The following is a 23,166-nucleotide window of genomic DNA, read 5'->3' on the forward strand; positions in this document are numbered from 1 at the left end:
TGCTCCTTGCACTACACTCAGGGATCACTCCTGGTGGTGCTCGGGGGCCCATACATGCCCCCAGGGATCAAACTGGGTGGGCTGCATGCAAGACAAGTGCCCTGCCCACGGTATATTGCTCCTGCCCCAGACCTAGGTTATTCCTTCAGGATTTTATTATACTGAGAGCACTGAGGACATGCTTTGAATTGGGCCTGTCGAGTTTATCACACTTGAGGCCTGTTGCTCCACTTGCCCTTTGAGTCGGGAAGAGTCCCCGTATCGTCCTTCCCTCCTCTGCTCTGATGGGCGTTCCTGGGGTTCCTGTTGCACTATCTACTTTGCCCTCAGTTATTGTCTACCTCTTTCCTTAGCCTATTTCTGCTATCAAAACTTTAATTTAATTTAATTTCTGGGAGTTCTTCCTTGGATCTCTTTCTTGCATTCTGAATGCAAAATCCTGTATCTCGAAGAAATCGCCTTTCTCTGCCTTTTCAAGCTGCACATTTCCCCGAAGTGCCCCAAGACACTGGGCTCAGGAAAGGGCCCCTGGAGACCGTTGGGAAGCTCGGTGTGCCCCAGTAGCTACAAGGGACCTCCCAGGCAGGCCACAATTAAGTGTCTGGTCAGATGTTCGTTCACGCCACACCCAGTAGTGCTCAGGGGACCAGCAGTGCCAGGGAGAAAACCAGGTTTCAGCAAACACAGGCTGTGTCCAGCCCTCTGAGCTCTCTCCAATTTCTCTACTGGGCACACCCAACAGTTTGGCAATGTGAATCTTTCCTTCTTCTTTCTTTGCTTTTAGGGGCAACACCCAGGGGTGCTCGGGGCTTACTTCCAAGCGCTGCGTTCGAGGATCCCATTTGGTGGGGCTCGGGGAACACCTGGTGTTGTGGGTATTGAACCCAGGTCGGCTGTGTGCCAGCCAAAGTCTACCTGCTGTGCCGAACTGAAAATAACAGCTTCAGTGACTGCAACTGACATATATCACTACACAACAAAGATCTGTATCAGATGGCATGATAACCAGATTGGGGACTCACATAAACACCCACGGAATCGGGGCTGGAGCGATAGCACAGAGGGTAGGACGTTTGTCTTGCACACAGCCGTCCCGGGTTCGATTCCCAGCATCCCATATGGTCCCCTGAGCACTGCCAGGAGTAATTCCTGAGTGTATGAGCCAGGAGTAACCCCTGTGCATCGCCAGGTGTGACTCAAAAAGCAAAAACAACAACAACAAAAAACCCACAAAATCATCCACACAGTCAAGATCATGAACTTCTCTACCACGCTCAGAAATGTCCTCTCGGCCTTCTCTCTCCCCAGAACTCCCTCACCCGGCCCAGGCGATCCTGCACCTGCTTCCGGTGAGCGAGGGCCCAGCACAGCCTCACACCGGGGAATAGCGAGCAGGCGGCCCTTCCTCCAGCTCCTCTCCTGCAGCACAGCCCTGGGGTGCGCCCCACAGAGCTGCTCTCGCACCCTCGTCTGGGCTGAGAAGCATCTCACTGTGTGGACGCCGTTTGTTTTCCTCCAGGACGCAGCGCTGCGTCCAGCTCGGGGCTGTGACCCACGGAGCAGCTCTCGGCGTCCCAGGGCAAGTCCTTGCATTGCGCTTCCGGGTAGATACCGAGCAGCAGCAGGTGTGCCGGTGTGTCTGGGAGGCGTGTGGCCCGGCCGTCCAGAACTGCCCAGCTGTTCTCTGAAGCTAATGTCCCATTCCCCGCCCACCTGCAGGGCCCCTGGGCTCCCTCCAGTCCCCACCACCCGGCACTGGGCGCTGGGAGTTACCTCCATAGTGGCCATTCTAACAAAGACTCAGTGACCCTCATGTCAGTTCAGTGTTGCGTTTCCCTAAGTTCTAACGCTACAAGCCAAGGAGTGACCCCCGAGCACCAAGCAGGGAGCACCCTGAGTATCGCAAGGTTTGGTCGCCCAAACCCAAACCCAAACAAAACATAGGCCAGGGTGAGTGTAGCGGGAGAGCACGTGTGTGAGGCCCTGCCTTGGAGCCCAGCACCACAAAATTAAATAAAACAGGACCAGAGTGATAGTTTACAGCAGGGAGGGTACTTGCCCTGTACACAGCTGACCCGGGCTTAATTCCCCAGAGCCCTGAGTGTGCCAGGAGTGATCCCTGAGCACAAGGCCAGGAGAAAGGCCTGAGTACTGCCAGATATAGCCCAAAAATAAACTAACAAACATAACTCCCAAAAATCGTAACTGGGGCTGGAGCGATAGCACAGCAGGTAGGGCGTTTGCCTTGTACACGGCCGACCCGGGTTTAATTCCCAGCACCCCATATGGTCGGACCTGAGCACCGCCAGGGATAATTCCTGAGTGCAGAGCCAGGAGTAACTCCTGAGCATGGCCAGGTGTGACCCAAAGAGCAAAAAAATAAATAAAAAATTAAAACCAAAAACCGTAACTGACATTCTTTATCGCTTGAGAGCACAGGCCCAGTGATGCTCGGGGGCTACTCCCAGTTCCTATCTCCGTGCTTGGTGGTGCGAGGGGGTCGATCCTGCCCCCTGCCATGTGAAGTACATGCTCTTGTCCTCTGCGTCATGTACCGGGTCCCCAGGCTCAGAGTTTCGTCTTTCTCTTCCCGGCTGTGGGTTCCTCTCTGCCCTGCGAGTGTGTGTTCTCTGGTCTCAGGGGAAACAAAGCAACAGCAGGACTTCGGCCAAGGTCTCCGGACAGGGCGTGCGCACCAGAAACCGAGTGTTTCATTCCAATGGAGCCGGCACGTCCCGGCTCTTTCCTCACCGGGTCCTCACGGCACCCCTGGAAGCACTGAGGGGGGACTGACCCCTGTGCTGGACACCAGGCTCGGGGCGCAGCTGGATGCAGAGATGACCACACGGCTGTTCGGTGGTAAAGGCCACTAGCCGGGGTCCCTGCTGTACTCAGAGCACTCAGGGAGGGGGGGGAAGCATGAGAGGACGGGAGACCGCAGACTCCCCAGTGGGACAGGCTTGGCGGCAGGCCCTGGGTTGTACCCGCCTGGGAAGGTGGGGGCCCACTCAGAAACGCTGTGTAATGAGTAACGAGGCTGCAGCCTTTTATGATCCTCCACTCGCCTCCACTTTCAGACTCGTTTTATGGATGGGGACACCAGGCGGAGAGAGTGACCAGTCCAAAGTCACAATGACAATGAAGACAGTCACGCCAGACACAACCACACCCGCGGCCCCCCGCCCACCCAGAGGAGCACTTGGGGGCCCATGGTGGAAGGCACAAGGGCCGGTCCCCAGCACTGCTGGGCATGGCCACGATACAGCAATAAAAATCACTGTTCAAAACACACTGAGGGACGCAAATTCCTCCCCCCACCCAAAGCAGGTGGGTTTCTTTTTGGCTTGTTTCTTCGTTTGGGGGCCACACCCGGTGATGCTCAGGGCTTACTCCTGGTTCTGCACTAAGGAATCACACCTGGCAGAGTTGGGGTGCCGGGGATGGAAGCCAGGTGGGCCACAGCAAGACAAGCGCCCCACTCGCTGTCCTATCGCTCCAGCCCCGCACCTTTTCTTTTTTCAAAGTGTCTGTTTTCCACAGAGCCCCGTTTCCTGGGATGGGACTCTTCGGGCAGCGCAGGCTGCAAGTGTGGGTCCTGGCTTTGATCCTCGCAGGGCCCAGGCTGCCCCCACACTGCCGCTGTACAAGCACTGAGACACCGGCGGGTCACAGCCCTGCCCCCGACTGACAGGGCTGGTGCGTGCTCCACAAAGAACGCTGTGCCCAAGAGGGCCACGAATCCTTCCGAATGGGTCTGCTTGCCCTCCCAGACACCTGCTAAGGGTGCCCTCGCCGGTTTCCACTCCTCCGGGCGCCAGGGGCCAGCAAGTTTCAAGTGTGACCTCAGAGTGAGGTCCTCGGGAGAGAGCGGTCACACGCGGGAAGGCCAGACCACTCACACGTGCCGAGGCACACACTGAGCCCCGGCCCCGGGCACCTCGTGGTCCCGCAGCACCCAGTACGCCTGGGCGTGGCCCCCAAACGGAAGCAAACAAAAGCAACAGGTGCATAACAGCAAGAATCAGAGGAGACAGGTTAAGGTGCTAGTCTTGCAACCCCTTGAGCCTCCGGTGGGACCCCCACAGCAAAGCACCGTTCCTCCCGGGATGACGGCAGGATGGGATCAGGCAGGAAGCCGAGGGGCTGCCTGGAAAGTCACGGTCATGAGACATGCACATCTGTGGTGACGTTCTGGGGGGAAAGTCCGGCACAGGTGGGTCACTGCCAAGGACACAGGCGTGTCCTGAGCCCAGGCGGGGAGGACGGGCGACCAGCTCACCTGTCAGCCCTAAGCAGGTGCTGGGCACTCTCGGTGACTCACTGTCCCCCCACAGGACGGGATGGCTTTCGATTTCACGGTGTCATACACTAGCCCAGGGTGGCTGAGCGGAGAGGGCAGAGCCGCTGTCTGGCTGGGGAAAGCAGGAAGCCGCGGGCAGAGCCGGGCTGGGGCGGCCACTCCCGGCGCCAGCCGGGTCAGACCTGGGCCAGGTGACACAGCAGGAGACAGGCCCCGTGCCCCAGGGAAACTCACCAGCAGAGGGACCCGGGTCACCGGCTGGTCTCTGGGACAAGAGACAGGAGAGGGGAAGCCCTGGGCCGGGGCAGGAGGGATGGATGAGACAGCAGAAGGGCACTCGCCTTGCACACGGCCAACCCGGGTTCAATCCCCAGCATCCCATAAGCCCACCAGGAGAGATCCCTGAGCACAGAGGCCAGGAGTCAGCCCTGAGCACTGTCAAGTGTGACCCCAACCAAAATAAAAAAACAAAACTACTAGTGTAGTGCTCAGGAGTTACTCCAGGCTCTGTGCTCAGGGGACCACTTGTGGCGGTGGCAGATCATTTGAACCTGGGCCGGCCTGGAGCGACAGCACAGCAGGTAGGGCGTTTGCCTTGCACGCGGCCGACCCGGGTTCGATTCCTCCGTCCCTCTTGGAGAGCCCGGTAGGCTACCGAGAGTATGCCACCCGCACGGCAGAGCCTGGCAAGCTCCCCGTGGCATATTGGAAATGCCAAAAACAGTAACAACAAGTCTCACAATGAAGACATTACTGGTGCCCGCTCAAGCAAACCGACGAGCAATGGGATGACAGTGACAGTGACAGTGACTAGTGTAGTGCAGGGTTCCATAAATGAAGCTCCAGTGCAGCGCAGTCCCCCAACACGGCAGAAGTGCCCTCCCTGAGCACGGGCCTGGCCTGCAACACAGCCACGCGCCCCCTCTGAGTCAGCAAGGAGCAGGAGGCTCAGAAAGCCCGTGAGCACCCCCCCATTGGGTGCCAGGGGCCCTGCCCCCAACATTGCCCGGACTGGTCAGGTCTTGAAAGCAACCAGCCTAACCAGACAACCCCCCCGCCCCGCCCCCAGAGTCCCAGTAGGCGGTCTGGGGCAGGAAGTTTAACAAGGCTCCCCAGGGGGATTGGGGACTTGAAAGCCCCAGAAACTCGGCCTCCCTCCCTCTCCCGCCTCCCACTGCCCAGAGGCCCAGAGGCAGCAGCTCCGCCACCCCCGGGCTCCCGTGGCCTAGTTAGGGAGGGCCCACTCCACAGCCAACAGGCTCGGTGTCGCCCACAGCCCAGAGCCCGCCACTTCCTGGACTCCGCACTTTTCCTGGGAGAGGACACACGGGGCGGGGGGGGGGGGGCGGGCAGTGGGACCCTTAAACCTCTGCCTCCCTGTCACCCCACCCGCCACCCTTGCCCTTTGACCCTGTCAGGCAGAAGGTGCGGCTGGGAAGTGGGTGCGGCTGCACGCCCAAGGATCCAGGGGCCCCTGGGACCCCAGCCAGCCCCACCAGCCCCTGCCATGTTCCCTCTCCCTGTCCACATGGATGGAGGCCTGGGAACCACCCCCCCACTCCCCACCCCGAGGATCCCGTCCCTCCCTTTGGACGGTGCAGGGGTCGAGGTCCAGCCTGTGAGACCTCGCCTGCCTTGTCGGCTTCCCCTTCTGGAAAGTGGGTTAATAACCGCTTCCGGTCTAGCAGGTCCTGCTGATGACAGGCCGCCCACGCCCTGCCCAGCCCCCACGCCAGGCAGGCGCCCCCACTCCGGGCCCAGACATTCCAAGGAAACAAGCCCCCGAGGAAGGAAAGGGCAGTGCAGGGTGCCAGGAGGCCCCAGGAGCCAGGCCCACCCGGGGAGGGCGAGGGGGTGGGGTGCAGTCTCTGACCCCGGGGTGGCACAGACCAGTCAGTGTCTGCTGATGTGAGACGATCCTCCTCCCCCTCCCTTCCCCTTTTTCTCTTTTTCTCTTCTCCTTTTTCTCTTTTTCTCCTTCCTCTCTTTTTCTCTTTTCCTTTTTCCTTTTTTTGGTTTTGAGGCACAGCCACACTGGCTATGCTCAGTAACTCCTGGGGGGGTGTGGGGGGCCATACGGGATGCTGGGGATTGAACCCGGTCGGCCGCCTGCAAGACAAATACCCTACCCTCTGAACTAGCACTCTGGCCACCCTTTTTAAAAAAAAAAAAAAAACTTTTTTTATTGAATCGATGTAAGATAGACACTTACGAAGCTGTGCCTAATTGGGTTCCAGTCATCAGCGTTCCAACACCCATCCCTCCACCAGTGAACACTTCCCAGCACCCGAGTCCCCAGGTTCCCTCCATCACCCCCACCCCCCACTCCTACCTGCCTCTGTGGCAGGCGCTTGCTCGAGTTCTCTCTCCGTCTCTCTCCCTTTCTCCCTCTCTCCCCCCTTTCCCTCTCTCTCTCTCTCTCTTTCTTGCCCTCACCCCTTTTCGACTCTTTGTGAAACCCACATTCTGTCTCCCTGGGCTGGCGCTGTTCCTCCGTTACTGACACACTGCTGTAACAGGAAGATGGTCTCGGATTCACGTGCAGCCCAAAGAAAACTATTCCCATGGGTGCTGCTTTGCATGAGGTGTTCAGTCCTCCAAGCATGGAGCTGCGACCACTCCCTGGCACGGCTGGGTGTGGCCCAAAAAGCAGAGGAAAAGAAACTACACCAAGGGCCCCTGTTCCCTGTTCCGGGGCCCGGGGTGGGGCTGCCTCGAGTCGCTGGGCCATGCTGGGACCAGGGTAAGTGATGTGGGGATTCCTGGTCACTGGTGTTGCTCCAGGGGGGAGCCCCGGGAGGCTGCTCCCCTCAGACTGCGCCTTGTAAACACACCCACCTCCCCGCCCACCAGTCTATCTCGGGGTTGGAAGCTGGTGGCTTCAAAGGTGCTATAGTGAGTCATCAGGCTTCTATTCCTCAGGGATCCCCAGCTGTCCTGCTGGCTCCCAGGGCCCGGCAGTTCCCTCCCGGGGCTGGGAGAAGCTCCCAGGAGACAGACAAGCTCCACCTGCTGGACCTTTTTTGTTGTTTTCAATTTGGGTGCCACACTGAGCGCTGCTCAGGGTAACTCCTGGCTCTGTGCTCAGGGATCACTGCTGACAGTGCTCGGAGGACCACCGAGGATCAAACCTGGGTTGGTCGCATACAAGGCAAGCGCCGCCCCGCCCCTCACAGCCCTGCTTCTGTACTATCGCTCCAGCCCCGTGCTGAACTTGGCTCACTGAGATTCTGCAGAAGTGCAAAGAAGTCCTTGGTGCAAAAGCCCACTGAAAGTCTGGGCGGAATTCTCCTCTCACACCTCTCCCGAGCTCTGGGGTTTGTACACCTGAGCCCAGCTCAGGTGACGAGAGATGCATGAACCTGCAGAGGGACGCGCTGGGCCACCAGTCCCGCAGGTGGTGAGGGCAGGGCCTGAGTCCTGCCCTCAGTCCCTGGTGCCTCCCCTGTACATCCTTCCTGGCATAAACAGGATCCCCATCGGGGGCGAGGCGGAAGCCGCCCCGCCCCACAGGCACCCAGCTCCTGAAATTCCCCAGGGGTTTCTCCCGCTCCGTCTGCAGCTAAACAAACACGCTCCGCTCCATCCAGCCGGCACTGCCTAACCCCTGGCCATCTGCCTCGGCCTAATACTTGGCCGTTTTCCCATCCAGGAGACACGATACACAGGTGATAACAGCACCATCCAAACCAACCCCGTGCATGCTCCACGGGTTCGACCGCCTCCCTCCGCCCGGTTATTCCTGGTCCTATCCCACAGCCCACTAGCAGGCACGGGTGCTAAAAATAAACCAAGGAATAGTAAACATCCCAGAGGCGCCTGACGAAGACTCCAGTAAGCAGATCTCCAAAGAGGAAGAGGAGAAAAACTAAGACAGCAATGAAAGGGGAAAGGAGAGCTCGGAGGGTACCCAGCACCCCGCGGGAGAGCCCCTCCCCCAGCTCGGCTTCTTGTTTTCCGCCTTCTGCCGGTGTTCTCCGTTGTTTTCTTGCAGGGGATTGATTTCCCCGATGGCTTCCCTAGGGTCTCCCCCAACCTCAACCTCACACCTGCTCAGAGAGACAGAGAGGGGTGAGAGTTTAAGAGGTGTCGGTACTCGTAACAGCCGCCTCTTTCCTTTTCTTTTCTTTGCAGGGGTGGGGGGTGGGGGAATCCACACACAGCCATGCTCAGGGCTTACTCCTGGCTCTGTGCTCAGGGATCACTCCTGGCGGGGCTGGGGGCCTACATGGTGCTGGCGTTGAACCCGGGTTGGCAGCGTGCCAGGCAGGCGCCCTCCCCACTGCTGTCCCATCATCCAGTCCCCTCTTTCTTTCTGAACACACTGTTAATTCAACGTGGGTCTACAACACTGTAAGTTCCCGGGGGTGAAGCTCTAAGTGCTGAATTCGCATCACACCCACCCCCAAAGTTCTAGCCAGAACATACTATGAACACGACAGCCTCTGCTCTCAGCTGCAGAACGTGGGGATTACATCACAATTGCCATCTGTGACTGTCGCCGTCAGCCCTGGGACAGACAGAGAAGATCTGTGGAATAGAAACCGAGCTGTTTGGTTTGGTTTTTGATTTGGGGCCACACTCGGCAGTGCTCAGGGGTTACTCCTGGCTCTGCACTCAGGAATCACTCCCGGTGGTGCTCAAAGGATCATATGGGATGCCGGGGATTCAACCAGAGTCTGCCACGTGCAAGGCAAATGCCCTAGCTGCTGTACTACCGCTCCAGCCCCAGAAGCCGAACTGTTTCTACAAGGATTTCATCAAATCTGGAGAAAACGATACAGACTTTCACTTTCCACTTGGCATATTTCTGTACCCCTTGATTAAAAAAAGAAGAACAAAACTCACTAACTTTCATAATTGGTGGTGGAGGCAATTGGTTTTTGGTGTGAAGTAAAATAGTTTTTATTGAAACTTCTTTAGAAAGATTTGAGAGAAGAGAAAGAAAGAAAGAAGTGTTCAGGAGAGAAGCTGGGCTTGAAGGACAAGCCGGAAAAAAGAACTAAATACACACACACACACACACACACACACACACAATGCTAAATAATCAAATGGCCTTTGCAGGGTACTTCCTTCATCTTATAATTCTTTCTACATATCTGAGTCAGAGGCTTTTCCTTCAAATGTGTCTCCATCAACCTGTCCATGATTATTTGTACGAGGTACAGCCAAATCAGACCCTGGTGGGCACAGTCCACATGTCATCACACACTGAGCTAGCAGTTAAGGCAGGCTCGGGGCTGCCGGGGGCATCCCCACCCCGCCATCTGCTGCCTCGACCCCTGAGCCCTGAATCCTGAGGGCAGGAGGGGATGGTTCTCGTTTCGGTTGTGAAGGTGGTGTGGGATTCGGGGAGCTCACGCCTAACACGGATGCATAGCTCCATTCCCAGCAGCCTATCACACAACTATCCTGGTCTTCTGACTCACAATTAAGTCATCCCCGTATCTGGCCTTGCCCTCTCCGGAGTATCGCCTGCAAAGTGGATAAGGAAATGCTCGCTCCAAGACGTCTGGTGAGCTGTCACTCAATAAGGAAGGCATGGCAGAATCCAAGGACTAAATGGCACATCAGCCCCTCCCCGGTTAGCGTGTGGTTGTAAGTTCAAATCCCTGGTGTCCCACACGAGCTTTGCACGATCCTGACAATTCTGAGCTACTTGGGCCTGGCAGCTCTGCTGTCTGTGATCCAGGCACCACAGAGAGAGGAGCACCCCCCGGGGAGCTCTGCAGCACAGGGGCATTAGAGAAAGAGAAGTGCAGGCCAGCGCCTTCAGCCCCGCCCAAGCCGCCCTCGGCGAGCATCCCAACCTCGACTCTGTGCCCCAACTAACAGTCTGAGCCTTGGCGCCAGAGCAACAGTACAGTGGGGAGAGAGTCTGTCTTGCACAGGTGGACCTGGGTTCAATCCCTAGCACCCCATACGGCTCCCTGAGCCCCACCAAGAGTGATCCCTGAGCACAGAGCCAGGAGGAAGCCTGGTGTCACCTAAAAAAATAAAACCAGGGGCTGGAGCCATAGCACAGCGGGTAGAGCGTTTGCCTTGCACGCGGCTGACCCGGGTTCGATTCCCAGCATCCCATATGGTCCCCTGAGCACCGCCAGGAGTAATTCCTGAGTGCAGAGCCAGGAGTAACCCCTGTGCATCGCCGGGTGTGACCCAAAAAGCAAAGAAAGTTTTAAAAAATAGCATGTAGCACTGTTGTCCCATTGTTCATCAATTTGCTCGAGTGGACACCAATAACATCTCCAATAAATATATAAATAAAACCAAAAGAAAAGAATAAAGGGGCTGAGCACTGCAGCTGAGCATGGGAGCACTACAGCCAAGTGAGGGAACACTACAGCCGAGCATGAGCACTGCAGCTGAGCACGGGATCGCTGTGACCTGCCATATGACCGCGCACAGAACACCACAACTATAAAAATGTGCACAGAAGGGGCTGGAGCGATAGCACAGCGGGTAGGGTGTTTGCTTTGCACGCGGCCGACCCGGGTTCGAATCCCAGCATCCCATATGGTCCCCTGAGCACTGCCAGGAGTAATTCCTGAGTGTAGAACCAGGAGTAATCCCTGTGCATCGCCGGGTGTGACCCAAAAAAAAAGCAAAAAAAAAAAAATGTGCACAGAAGACCCAGACAGATAGGACAGGGTCCAGGGGCTCACTGGCACGTGGCTTATTCTCAGCCTGACTCCGGGTACTGCTTATGTCCCCTTCCGGGCATGGCCGGGGGTGCTCCCGAGCACAGAGCCAAGAACAGCATCGGAGCATCACCAAGTGTGGCCCCAAGTTCCCAGGGTTGGGGTGACCATAAGCAAAACAAATGTGCAAGTGGCAGGCCAGAGAGACAGGTTGGGGGTCACGGGGCTGCCATGCATCAGACGCCAGTTTGATTGCCGGTTCCACTCAGCTTGATCCCCCAGCACCCGCGGGGGCAACGCCTGAGCAACCGCCTAACACTTTTCAAATAAGGAGAAGGTGTGAGGAGAAGCCCCAGGAGCCGCAGGGAGCTGAGCCACCAGGGCACGAGGGAAGCTGGAGTCGGGCGCTGAGATGGATGAACTGAGCAGACGCACGTCCTCCCCACAGGCCTGTGGAGATGTCCAGCGAAGGACTCACTCCGGAGAGACGAGACGGCCTCCGCCTCCATCAAACTTGGGTTGAGCGAGCCTGAGACAGTCCAACCCTTGCTCCAAAGACTTTCCCGAGAAGCCGCTTCTCGTGAGATGAAGACAGCGAGCCAGAGGCCAAACCTCCAGAAGCAAAGATGGGCCGAGAAGACACGGGCTTCCTCACAGCCAGAAGCTCCGGGAGCGAAATATGGTCTCAGAAATATCTGTGACGGGGCCGGAGATATATGGCAGGTAGGACACCTGCTGTGCACACGACAGACCCAGGTTCAATCCCCAGCAGCCCCGTGGTGTTCAATCAGGGGTGTTCAATCCCGAGCACAGAGCCAGGAGGGAGCCCTGAGCATCACTGGGTGTGGCCCACCCCTCAAAAAAAGAAATGTTCACGACCAAAACGTGACTGATGTGAATTGAAAGTGGGGCTATGCACAGGTAAATTGAAAGGAAGTGTTCAATTTCCTTTCATTTTCCTTTAGTTTTTCTCATCAGCCGCTTCACATAGAAGGACACAAATAATCCTCCCTTTTCAGATCACAGCAATTTTGCTTTATCCCGTAAGCACAGCCACTAAAATCTATTCTTAGGAAGAACTTCAGTAGTCAGACGGGAGGGGAAGTTTCCTTTTTTAAACAGTTTAAGACTATCTTTGGAGACATTTTTTTAAGATTGAAAGTCTGGGGAAGGAGAGAGAGTACAGTGGGTAGGGCGCCTGCCTTGCACACAGCAGACTTGGGTTAAACTCCCAGCAGCCGGGTGGTCCTGAGCCCCCCAGGAGTGATCTCTGAGTGCTGAGTCAGGAGTAACTCCTGAGCATTGCCAGGTGTGCCCCCCACCAAAAAAATAGTGGCATGCTCGATTTTAAAATAAATGGGAGCCAAATTAGAGCTCATTTTATAGTTTTATGTGATTAGTTTGAAGAATCTAATCAAAACTCAGAAACAGTAAAAGAGGGGCCCGAGCAATAGCACAGCAGGTAGGGTGCTTGCGTGCACGCGGCCGACCCAGGCCTGATCTCCAGCATCTTGTGTGGTCCCCCTGAAACCTTCCAGGAATGATCCCTGAGCACAGAGCCAGGAGTAAGCCCCGAACACTGCCGGGGTGCCCCATCCCCTGCCAACAACAACAAAAAGTAAGCCATAAAATAAAATAAATAAAATTGCAAGTATCTTAGCGAGGCCCGTGGGCAACCTCGGGCCTTCACGGCTTGAACCACAACAAAAGGAAGGAGGAGGGCCAGGGAAGGGCACAGAAGGGAAGGGAAAAGCGGAGGACACCCAGGACTGCTCTCGAGCCACAGCCGCTGCCCAGAGGTGGGCCTGACGGGGTCCCCGGGCAGACACACCCGCCCCCACCGCCCACACTCAGGCTCTCAGCACCCGAAGCCCAGCCCGACTGCCACAACACCCATTAACCAGGAGGCAGTCACGCGGTCAGGAGCAGGGAGACCAGAAAAAAGGGCAGACTTCCTCATGGGCTTGGCCGCGTTTAAAATTTTCCAGGGACTGGAGCAACAGTACCGTGGGTTGAGCGTTTGCCTTGCACACAGCCAATCTGGGCTCAATCCCCAGCATCTCATATGGTCCCCTGAGCACAGCCAGGAGTAATTCCTGAGTGCAGAGCCAGGAGGAACCCCTGAGCATGGCCGGGTGTGATCCAACAAAAAGCCCTAATTAATCAATCAATCAATCAATCAATCAATCAAATTTTCCGGGAGGGAAGGCCAAAGAGATGGGACAAGGGCGCTTGCCTTGCACACAGCCAAGCTAGTTTTAATCCTAGGCACCCCCAATGGTGTCTCAAGCCCCACCAGGAGTGATCCCTGAGATCAGAGCCAGGAGTAAGCCCTGAGCACCACCGAGAATAGTAGCTCAAAAACAAACATAGGGGCTGTAGCAATAGCACAGTGGGTAGGGTGTTTGCCTTGCACGCAGCTGACCCGGATTCGATTTCCAGCATCCCATATGGTCCCCTGAGCACCATCAGGGGTGATTCCTAAGTGCAGAGCCAGGAGTAACCCCTGTGCATCGCTGGGTGTGAACCAAAAAGCAAAATAAATAAATAAAAATTTTCAGCAGGAGTTTTTGGTGAGTGTGTAGTAAACCCAGCTCCACTTCGCCGGTGTGGCTGGGCGGCTGTCCCTGGCCCCCAGCTGTGCTCCAGTGAGTAACCTCATCAAAGGGAGCACAGATCTGAGCAGCTCCGAGGCGCCGGGCCGGCCTGTGGCTGCAGGTTTAATGACGGCTCCGGGGCTTGGCTGAGGCTGGCATCAATCGCCTGGCGCGGGCACCCCACTCCACAGTGGCGTCGCGGGGAGGATCAGAAGCTCTGAAGTCACCCGCTCTGGGTCTGGACTCTGCGAATTGCCGTGCACAAGCCCCGGCACCTCCCACGGTGAACGAGGCCTGTGTTCTCTCGTGCACGGTGGGGCTGTGAGCAGAGCACGGTGGGGGGCGGGGGGAGTGACGGGCATTGTGTCTCCTCCCACCATCGGAACCACCGGCTTCGAGACCACAGACCTGGCCCTTGGCGGCGTGTGCAGGGTGCCAAGGGTTCTGTGGCTCAGCCCAGTCAGAACAAGCAAACGCTGAAAATAAGGAGGACAGTTTCAGCTCGAGAGAGAGTCACACTTAGTATCCGGTTGCCCTGGGGTGCTAGAGTCCTCAGAGAGTCACTGCTGACCTTATTCACCAGCTGTGGCCCTCATGGCATAGCCAGTCACCAGGTTAGTGACATGTGCCAGATTGACCTAGAGTTCCTTGAGCTGGTGAGTGAGGAGACGGCATAGATTTAAGAACTCGTCGAATTCTCTGAAGTGCTGTCAGCCATGCAGGTTACTTTGGGAAAGTGGCTGTGAGACATTATCACTTAAGCACTGTAGTACTGTAGCACTGTCATCCTGTTGCTCATCGATTTGCTCGAGCGGGCACCAGTAACGTCTCCATTGTGAGACTTGTTACTGTTTTTGGCATATCGAACACACCACGGGGAGCTTGCCAGCTTCTGGCATGTGAGCAGGATACTCTCAGTAGCTTGCTGGACTCTCTGAGAGGGACAGAGGAATCGAACCCGGGAGGCCACGTGCAAGGCAAACGCCCTACCCGCTGTGCTATTACTCCAGCCCTGCTATACTACTTTTCTAAAGTAAATAAATAAATAAGGAAGACAGTTTCAGGACTGAGCTTTACGTGGGGACTGCTTCCTTTTTTTTTCTGTCCCCCAGTGCTGGGGGACAGAACCTCCGTCTCCTGCATGCAGAACCTGTGCCCAGTGCCCTGCGCAGGTCTCCTGGGCCCAGGAGCTGCTCAGAGCAGGACAAAGGGCTCTATTCCTGGCTCTCCGCTCAGGAGCAGCCCCTCGCCGTGCCGGGAAGGGGCACACGCAGGGTCTGGAGTCCAGCTGGGGGTGAAGCACATGCAATGCTTGCGCCTGGGCGCTGAGAAGTCACCACGCACCCTTTGGCCACGGCGAGCCAGGGGAGAGTCCCCCGCCCCACAATCCCACACGACAGAACAGGGGTCCTGACTTGGCTGAGCCCAAGGGATGTCAAACACTCAGAGACTGGCACAGTTCCTGGGGCCGGGGCGATAAAACAGCAGGGAGGGCACTTGCCTTGCACACAGCCGAGCCAGGTTCGAATCCTGGCGCCCATATGGTCCCCCGAGCACCAGCAGGAATAATCCCTGAGTATTGCTAGGTGTGGTCCAAAGAGAGGGGAGGGAGGGTTTCCAATGTCTTACTGAAATCAAAACAAAGCCTACACTTAGGCATCCACCTGCCCGTCCTGTCCTGCACTGGAGCAGCTGGACAGGGCAGCAGAGCCAGTGGCCCTGGACTCAAGTTCCAATCCCACTTCTGGTGTGCTCTGTGACCGCAGGCAAGATACTGAGCCTATCTGGGCACCATTTTCCTCACCCCTAACCGGGTAATGGTGCAGGAGAGAGACCTGGAGGGCTGAGCACAGGCCCTGCATGCAGGAGGCCGGGGCTCGACCCCCAGCCCGCGTGGTTGCTGGCGCACCCCTCGGCATGACTTCTGAGCAAAGTCTGGAGCGGCTCCCTGACACCACCCGGTGGGTCCCCAAACCTAAAAGTAAATAAATTTTCCAGTCTTCTATTGGTTTGGTGGGAGGTCGGGGGTGGGGTCACACCTGTACTACTCAGGCATGGGGCCCTGTGGGGTGCCCAGGGTCAAACTGGCCCCTGTTGTAACTCTCCAGTCCCAACAAAATTGGTTTTGCTTGTTGGCTTTGGGTCACACCCAGCAGTGCTCAGGAGTTACTCCAGGCTCTGTGCTCAGGGGATCATCTGTGGCGCTGGCAGACCATCTGAACCTGGGCTGGCCGCGTGCAAGGCAAACACTCTCCCCGCGGTGCTACTGCTGCAGCCTCTGAAATCCTTCTTGACATAATAGTCCTGGCCCCTGAGGACCGTCGCTGGCCACGAGGCCACCTGTTCCAGGCCCACACCCTCGCCCACGCTGGGCACGGTCCCAGCCACACTGCCACTGGGCACCTCTGGTTCCACCACATGGCACGTGATCACTGGGCCTCAAAATCAAGAGTCGCTAGCAGTCCCAGCGGCAGCCCTGGCGGGCACAGCCTGCATGTGTGGCCTCGGCCGGCCGTCACAGGCACAGAGCAGGACGGCGCTTACCTGCACGGTGGGGAGTGGCCCAGCGCTCTTGGAGGGCCAGCGAGAAACCGGTGCTTGGCACGGCCCTAGGACATCACAGGGGGTGGCCCCCGCCCCCCAGACTCTCTCCTGGGAGAGACGGAGCTGCCCGCGTGGGCGGAACCTCAGGCCAGAGACAGGCACGTGTCGGGAAGTGGGGAGCCACGGCGGCCAGACAGGGGCGGAGTCGGACGGGGTGGTCATCAGCATCATCTGGGAGCAGGTGACTCAACCTCTGACTCAGGGAGCCAGCAGGGCGCCACGTGTTCTCTTGTGCCTCAGTTTCCCTTTCTCCTAAAGGCGGGGCATGAGTCCCTGGGCCTTCCCGGGAGCAGGCAGAGGGCAAGGCCTCTCCTGTCTACTCAGACACCCAGAAGGCCAGTTACCCGAAAGAATGACCAGAAGGGCGGCAGCGAGAGCACAGTGGGCAGGCTGTTTGTGCTGCAAGTGGTTGGCCGGGCTCGACCCCCAGCACCCTGTAGGGCCCCCGGAGCACCACCAGGAGTAAGCCCTGAGCTCAGAGCCAGGAGTAAGTCTTGGGCATTGCTGGGTGTAGCCCAAAATAAGCAAGAACGAAACAAAAACTCAAAGGGATCTGTGAAGGCGGGAACTGCTTGGAGCCCTGGGTTTGGGCCCCAGCCCAGCCTGAGCACCCCCGGCACCACCATGTAGTGGCCCCCACAAAACTGGGCCTGACAGGCACTAGACCAGAGACCTGCACAACCCGGCACCAGCTCCTGCACCCCTAAGCACCACAGGGGAGCATCTCCCCCCAAAAATGTGAGCACTCTGGCCAGGGGAGCAAGAGCAGAGAGCAGCACAGCACCCCCTGATGGGTGTGACAGAAATGTGTGGGCCTCCAGTGGGCTCTGTGTGAGCACCGAGCATCACCCCGGGCACGGCCAACAGAGAAGGAGGCTCAAAGGGGAAAGTCAGGAAGCTGAGAAAGCGCCTCTGAGGGTCACTGCGGTCACTGCGTGCCAGTGCTCACGTCTCCCATTGTGTGGGGCCCCGCGTTGGGGCCCTGATTCCAAGTGTCCTCCAGCACTGCCCCACCTAACAACACCTAACAAGAGAGCTTGACACACTGTCCCCAGGATCTGTGAAAGAAATGACCAAATCTAAGTGATGTGTGTGTGTGTGTGTGTGTGTGTGTGTGTGTGTGTGTGTGTGTGGCAGGGTGGGGGGGATGCTTTTGGTGGTGTCGGCACAATCCTCTTCCAGCGAAGCTTCTTCAGGGAAGCCGCAGGATGGGAAATAGATGAAAACAGAAGCCACAGGAAAGAGAGCGGGTGGTGCAATGCTGTTCCCCTCACCCCAATGCTGTTCCCTGCACCCTGATGCTGTTCCCTGCACCCCGATGTTGTTCCCTGCACCTCAATGCTATTCGCCTCACCCCAATGCTGTTCCCCTCCTCACTCTGATGCTGTTCCCTGCATTCTAGGAGCACCCAGCCAGCACCACTTAGAAGCCGGCTCCCAGCTCAGACGCTCCAGGTGACTGGGCAGCTCTGCCACCGACAGGGACCGAGCCTGAGACGACATCACCCTAGTTTTCCAGCCACAGAGTTTGCAGCTCAGAGAGGCGAGGGGACGGCTCTGATCAGCACTGACCACCCTGAGTTCAACCGGGGCCCGCACAATTCAGGGGTTCAGCTCCCAGTGCTCATCGCTCCCCCACTGGCCGACGACTGACAATGAACAGCGGTGGCACTGACTGACCTGAGTTGCGTGGCCCTGTCCCCAGCGTCCGGGTCTCCAGTCCACCCGGGGACCTGAGTGACCTGAGGCGGCCCCGCGCCCAGCAGGGGCCACGCTGCTCGCGGGGGCAGGGCAGCCTGGAGACGCAGCACCTCCCTTTGCCCACTCGGGGGTGGAAAGGCCGCAATAAGGAAGTCACACATGGCCGCCTGGCCGCTCCCAGAGGGCAGAGCCAAGGGTGCCGGGACGGGGCGTGCTGACTTCCCTGAGCACCCACGGGCCTGCAGGCCGCCTCCGGGGGCAGGAGACAGCCCTGGGCTTGAGTGCTCCTGCTGCATGAGGCCCACCTGAGTTCCACCCCCAGCCCCCCATATGTCCCGAGCACAGGAAAAAGAGGAGCCCCTGAGAGTCGGAGCAACAGGACAGCGGGGGCGGGGGGGTGGCATGCGCCCGTGCCCGGCTGACCTGGGTTCAGGCACCCTGGAGTGATCCCCAGGAACAGAGCTAGGAGGAAGCCCTGAGCACTGTCGCTGTGGCCCAAAGACTAAAAACAGAACATCCCCTCAGCCCTAACAGTGTGGTTCCAAAGCCTCCTGCCCACAAACTGTAAGAGGACTGTGGTCACGAGAGCAGGCTTCACGGGGCCGCTCATTCCTTGAGGGCAGCCACCCTCAAGGGTGCATCGTGGCTGCACCAGGCGGCACCAGAACAGAATCCAGGGCTCACACACGCAACGTTGGAGAGATGGCACAGGGTCAGGGCACTTGCCTTGTACACAGCCACCCAGGTTCAGTCCCTGGTGTCACACAGTGTCCCCAGAGCCCCCCCGGGGTGACTCCTGAGCGCAGAGCTGGAGTGAGCCCTGAGCACCAATGGGTGTGCCCCACTCCCCCCAAGGCAGGTGCTGCGGGCCCCGGAGTCTGCCCCGCCATTCCCACTGGCCTGCAGGGTCTCCCTCCAACAGTGCCCGGAGGGTGCAGGGGGCGGCCGGGGCGAGAGACTCTGGGAGCTGGAAGGAGGGAAAAGTGGCCCAGGGAAGGAAAAGCACCACCTGGGCTGGGGAAGGGAAGACTGGGAGATGGGGAGGGGACTCTCGGGGTGGGAGAGGAAGGACAGAGTGAGCACAGAGCATGGAGGGTGAGAAGCAGGTGGGGGGGGTGGAGGCAGCAGAAAGTTCCAGAAGGTGATGACAAAGGGAAGAACAAATGACTTGGGGGAGGAGGGAAAGACAGCCCTGGACAGGGTGTATGCTGAGAAGGCAGGTGGCCTCACTGCCCCCCCCCCCCCATTCATAAGCAAATCAAACAGCAGGAAAGCAAACAGCAGGGTCCTTCCAGGTGAATCTGCAGCCAGTCCAGCCTCTGCACTGCAACAGGGCCCTGCCCCTCCCATCACTGCAGAAACAGGGGTGTCTGTCAGCCCCCCCCCCCGCCACCCCTCAACCCCATACCCGCAAACACCCCCCGCTGCCGCTGCCATGGCCAGCTGTGGTTCCTATGACCCCAGAATCCGGCACACTCGCTAAACTGGCCCTTGCCTCCTAGGCACTGGGATGGACTGGAGAGTCCCAGAATCTGGTTCTAGGACCAGGGACGGGTGGGCAGCCCAGCACTGCAAGGGCAATACAGACCCCCCCCTATAATCCCTACACCACACACCTGCACCAGCAGCAGTCCCTCAGGCTCCCCCAGAGCAGGCACTGGAGTTGCCCCCCCACAGACAGGTGGAGGCGGGGCACTGCCACTCGGGCATGACCTTCAGGGAAGTCACTGCCAACCGGTCCCCAAGTCAGTGGGAAGGTGAGCGGCACCCCTGGGCTTCTCTTGGCTCTTTCTGCCCTTCCAAAGGGCTCAGGTGCTGCTCCCCGCAGCCCTTCCTGGAAAATCACCCGGAATGTCTCTGTCCCGGCAGATGCTTCCTCCAGGGAGAAAAGCGACAATTGTCCCCCAAGCCCCACCGCAGGAGACCTGCGGGGGTGACGCTCAGGGGTCTGCAAGGACTGACCAGGAATCACCGGGCTCTGGCCACGAAGGAGCCACCTTCACCGCCAGGTGGAAATCTCCTCGCCCGGCGCCAGCGCGACCCTCCCCGCCTGCGCCACCCCCCCAACGCGCCCCTCCCGTCCTGCGCCCCGTACCCCCAACGCGCCCCTCCCGGCCTGCGCCCCCCCACCCCCAACGCGCCCATCCAGCCTGCGACCCCGTGCCCCCAGCGCGCCCATCCCGCCTGCGACCCCCGTACCCCTAGCGCGCCCCTCTCCTCTTCCGCCCGGTTCCCCAGCGCGCCCATCCCGCCTGCGCCCGTCTGCCCCCGCTGGCCACGCGCGGTCCCCGCCCCGGTGGGACACAGGGGTGCCGCCGCCTCCCCCGGGAGGCCGCGCTGGTACCAAAGGTCCGGCCGAGACCCGCCGAACAGGAATTTCCACCTGTCGGCGGGGCGGCCGACCGGACGGCACCGAAGCGGTCCCCGGGGCCCAGACAAAGCAGCGCCCGCGCCCGGCCAGCACGGTCCCGGCCCCGGCCCCCGCGCAGGGTAGCCCCGGACCCCCCAAGACGGCCCCCGACTGCCGGGGGCGCGCGCCGGGCCCCCTCGTCGCCCACCTGTGGCCGCGAGCTGTACTTGAGGCCGGCGCTGGTCCGGGGGCCCCCGCCGCCGCGCTGGCCGCCCCGATTGCTCCTCATGGTACCGGCGGCCGCTCCCGAGCCTCACAGGCGCCGTCCCCGCGGGCTGCGGGCTCCCATGGCGCGGGGCGCGGGGCGCAGGTTCCGGTCCAGGCCCGGCCGGCCGCCCGCCGTGCTTGCTCGCTCTTCCTGTCCGGCCCAGGTAGTTTCAGGGTGTGGCCTGGCCGGGCCCGCCCCACCTTTCCCGGCCGCCGCGTCCCCGCTTCCCAGGCACCTCCCCCGGGCCGAGGTGGGGGAAGGCAGGGCTCACGGGCTGGGGGCCCCTGGGCCGGGGTCCTCAGCTACCTTCCCGCGGGAGACCCTCCTGGGACCCCCGGAGCCTTTCCTTCTTCTCCTGGCATCTTCCTCGCCGGGCGCGCCGCGGGCGACTCCGTCCCTGTGGCACCCCACCAACTCCAGCCAAACCCGAAGCCTGGCAGGGAGACAGCTCCGTGGGGCCGGGGCGCTGGGACCCGGGTTCCCACCTGTGGGCCGCGTGGATCCCCCTCACCCAGCCCCACCGAGAACTGAGCCAGCAGTAGCCCCCGAACACCCCTGGTACCCCGGGAACAGCTGAAAGCAACAAAAACAAGATCCTGGGGTGCTGGAGAGGTCGTTCAGCAGGAAGGGCGCTGGCCTTGCACCTGGCCGGCCTGGGTTCCATTCCCTGAGCACCCAGCCAGGAGTCAGTCCTGAGCACTGCCGGGTGTAGCCCCCAAAACTAAGTGCTTTTATGTTTAAATTTAAGCAAAGAAACAGGACGGAGTGAAGCCTAAAGGGCAGATCCATTTCCCCCCACACCGTGCAGGGCTGGGTTCTAACACCCGGCCCTGGCGAGTGCTGCCCAGCCCAGAGGTGCCCTCTCTGTGTTCCCCAGGCTCTGGCAGCCCCAGGACTGAGGGGCAGTCCTCACTGGATACCGGCAGGGGGACTCTCCAGCCAGCCCAATGTCCTGGGGCCGGTTTGGGGGTGTCCGAGAGAAGTGAGACCTAAAAACCCTGACTTCCGGGGAGGGCGGTTAGCGTGAGAGAGAGAAATCCAGCCCACGAGTCGAGTTGTGGCGCTCTGCTTCAGTCTGAGCTGTGTGTGAGCCCCGGGACAAACCCAGCCCGGAGGAGGAGATTGTGCCAGGCCCTCAGGCAAGGGGCATTTGTGGGGCACCAGGCTGCCCAAGGTGCCCCTGCCTGGGGACCTGGGTTTGAGCACCCCCCAGTGCAGCCCCCACCCCGTGCACCCTGGTAGACTGGGTGCTAGGAGTGGCGTGGAGTAGAATCTGGCATCTCTTCTGCTTTTGTGCAGATACAGCACACCACTTCCCTGTGGGTCCACACCCTTTAACGCCCATAAAGCCCAGCTCGGTGGAGGGGGCAGCGGAAATAGGATGGAGGATAGAGGGGAGGGAGCTTGCCTTGCACACAGCCCCCACCTCCCCGGTTCCCTCTCTGGTGCTGCATGTGGTCCCCGAGCACTGCCAGGAGTGAGTCCTGAGCACCACCAGGTATGCCCCCCCCAAACAAAATAAATAATTTAATAAAGCCCAATGCTTAAAAAATTTTTTTTGTTTCAATCTTTTTCTCCTCCTCCTCTTCCTCCTCCTCCCCCCTTCTCTTCCCCCCTCCTCCTCTTCCCCCTACCTCACCTCCTCCTCCTCCTCCTCCTCCCCCCTACCCCTCCTCCTCCCCCCTCCTCCTTCCCCCCTTCCTCCTCCCCCTTCTCCTCCTCTTCCCTTCCTCCTCCTCCTCCTTCTTCTTGGCTCTGGCCCCTAATAAAGCCCAGAGCTTTGGGGATGCAAAGACAGCACAGAGGTCATGGAGCTGCCTTGCCCATGGCCAGCCCACGTTTGACCCCAGGAACCACCTCTGGACTCCCAGCACCCTGAGCTCATGCCCTCTCACCCCCATCCCCTCAAAAAATATAAGTAAAGCAGCCACGGGGCAGCTTGTCACCTTACGACTTGTCGTGTTAGACGCATTGCCTTGTCCCCATGTGACCCACACCATGGCCCGGCCTGTCCTGGCAGTGTAGCGCCAGCGGCCTCTGTCGCCTTTCTCGGTGAATTCTGAATCCAACTCTGTGGCATTTACGCCAGCGAGTAACGGGGAACTTTACCTGGTCCCAAAAAACGGCCGTGCCCTCAGTTCGAGTCCTGCCTAAATCAGCACAGTACAATACATTTCAGTCTCCCCGGGGACACTGAGAGGGAAGTGGTCACATATTGTCCAAAAGAATAAGAAGGGGCCGGGGGCATCGTCCAGCCCGGGGGGTGCTTGCCTCGCCTGCAGCTGGCCCAGGTTCAATCCCAGACATCTTATATGGACCTGAGCACTGCCAAGCATGCTTCCTGAGTGCAGAGCCAGAAGTCAGCCCTGAGCACAGCTGGGTGGGCCTGAAAGCTGCTCTAGGAGGTGAGGTGCTTCTCTTGTTTGTAGCCAACCCTGCTTGGATCCCCAGCACTGCGTATGATCCCCAGAGCACTGCCAGGCCGAGCTCAGAAGTCACTCCTGAGCACAGGGACAGGAATAGCCCCCGAGCACCAGTGGGTGTGGCTCTAACCCCTGCCCCCAAAAAGGAGAAGGAAGGAGAAAGAACGGTGCACGGAGCCGATCCGTTGGCAGGCCTCCTCGGGCAGGCCTCTGCGCCGGGGTTTGTCACGGTGAGGGGTGAAAGAGGTGACTCCACGGTGAGGTGAGGGCCCACTCAGGT

At 59.2% G+C, this 23,166-nt stretch overlaps 1 protein-coding gene and 2 non-coding genes across 3 annotated transcripts in view; 1 reads left to right on the forward strand and 2 right to left on the reverse strand.

The window, feature by feature from the left end:
• Positions 1 to 20,576, reverse strand: part of ST14 (ST14 transmembrane serine protease matriptase) — a 36,535-nt gene extending 15,959 nt beyond the window's left edge. The window contains exon 1 of the mRNA XM_004614123.2: positions 20,404 to 20,576. Within this exon, the coding sequence (XP_004614180.2) occupies positions 20,404 to 20,484 (81 nt within the window). The 5' untranslated portion in view covers positions 20,485 to 20,576. The remainder of the gene's footprint in view (positions 1 to 20,403) is intronic.
• Positions 11,909 to 12,044, reverse strand: LOC129404026 (small nucleolar RNA SNORA29). Its single transcript, XR_008629637.1, has one exon. It is a non-coding gene; the product is annotated as a small nucleolar RNA SNORA29 (small nucleolar RNA).
• LOC129403990 (small nucleolar RNA SNORA3/SNORA45 family) lies at positions 14,047 to 14,168 on the forward strand. The gene has a single exon (XR_008629607.1). It is a non-coding gene; the product is annotated as a small nucleolar RNA SNORA3/SNORA45 family (small nucleolar RNA).
• Positions 20,577 to 23,166: the final 2,590 nt, after the last annotated feature.

This window comes from Sorex araneus, chromosome 3 (assembly GCF_027595985.1).
Source record: "Sorex araneus isolate mSorAra2 chromosome 3, mSorAra2.pri, whole genome shotgun sequence".
NCBI lineage: Eukaryota > Metazoa > Chordata > Mammalia > Eulipotyphla > Soricidae > Sorex > Sorex araneus.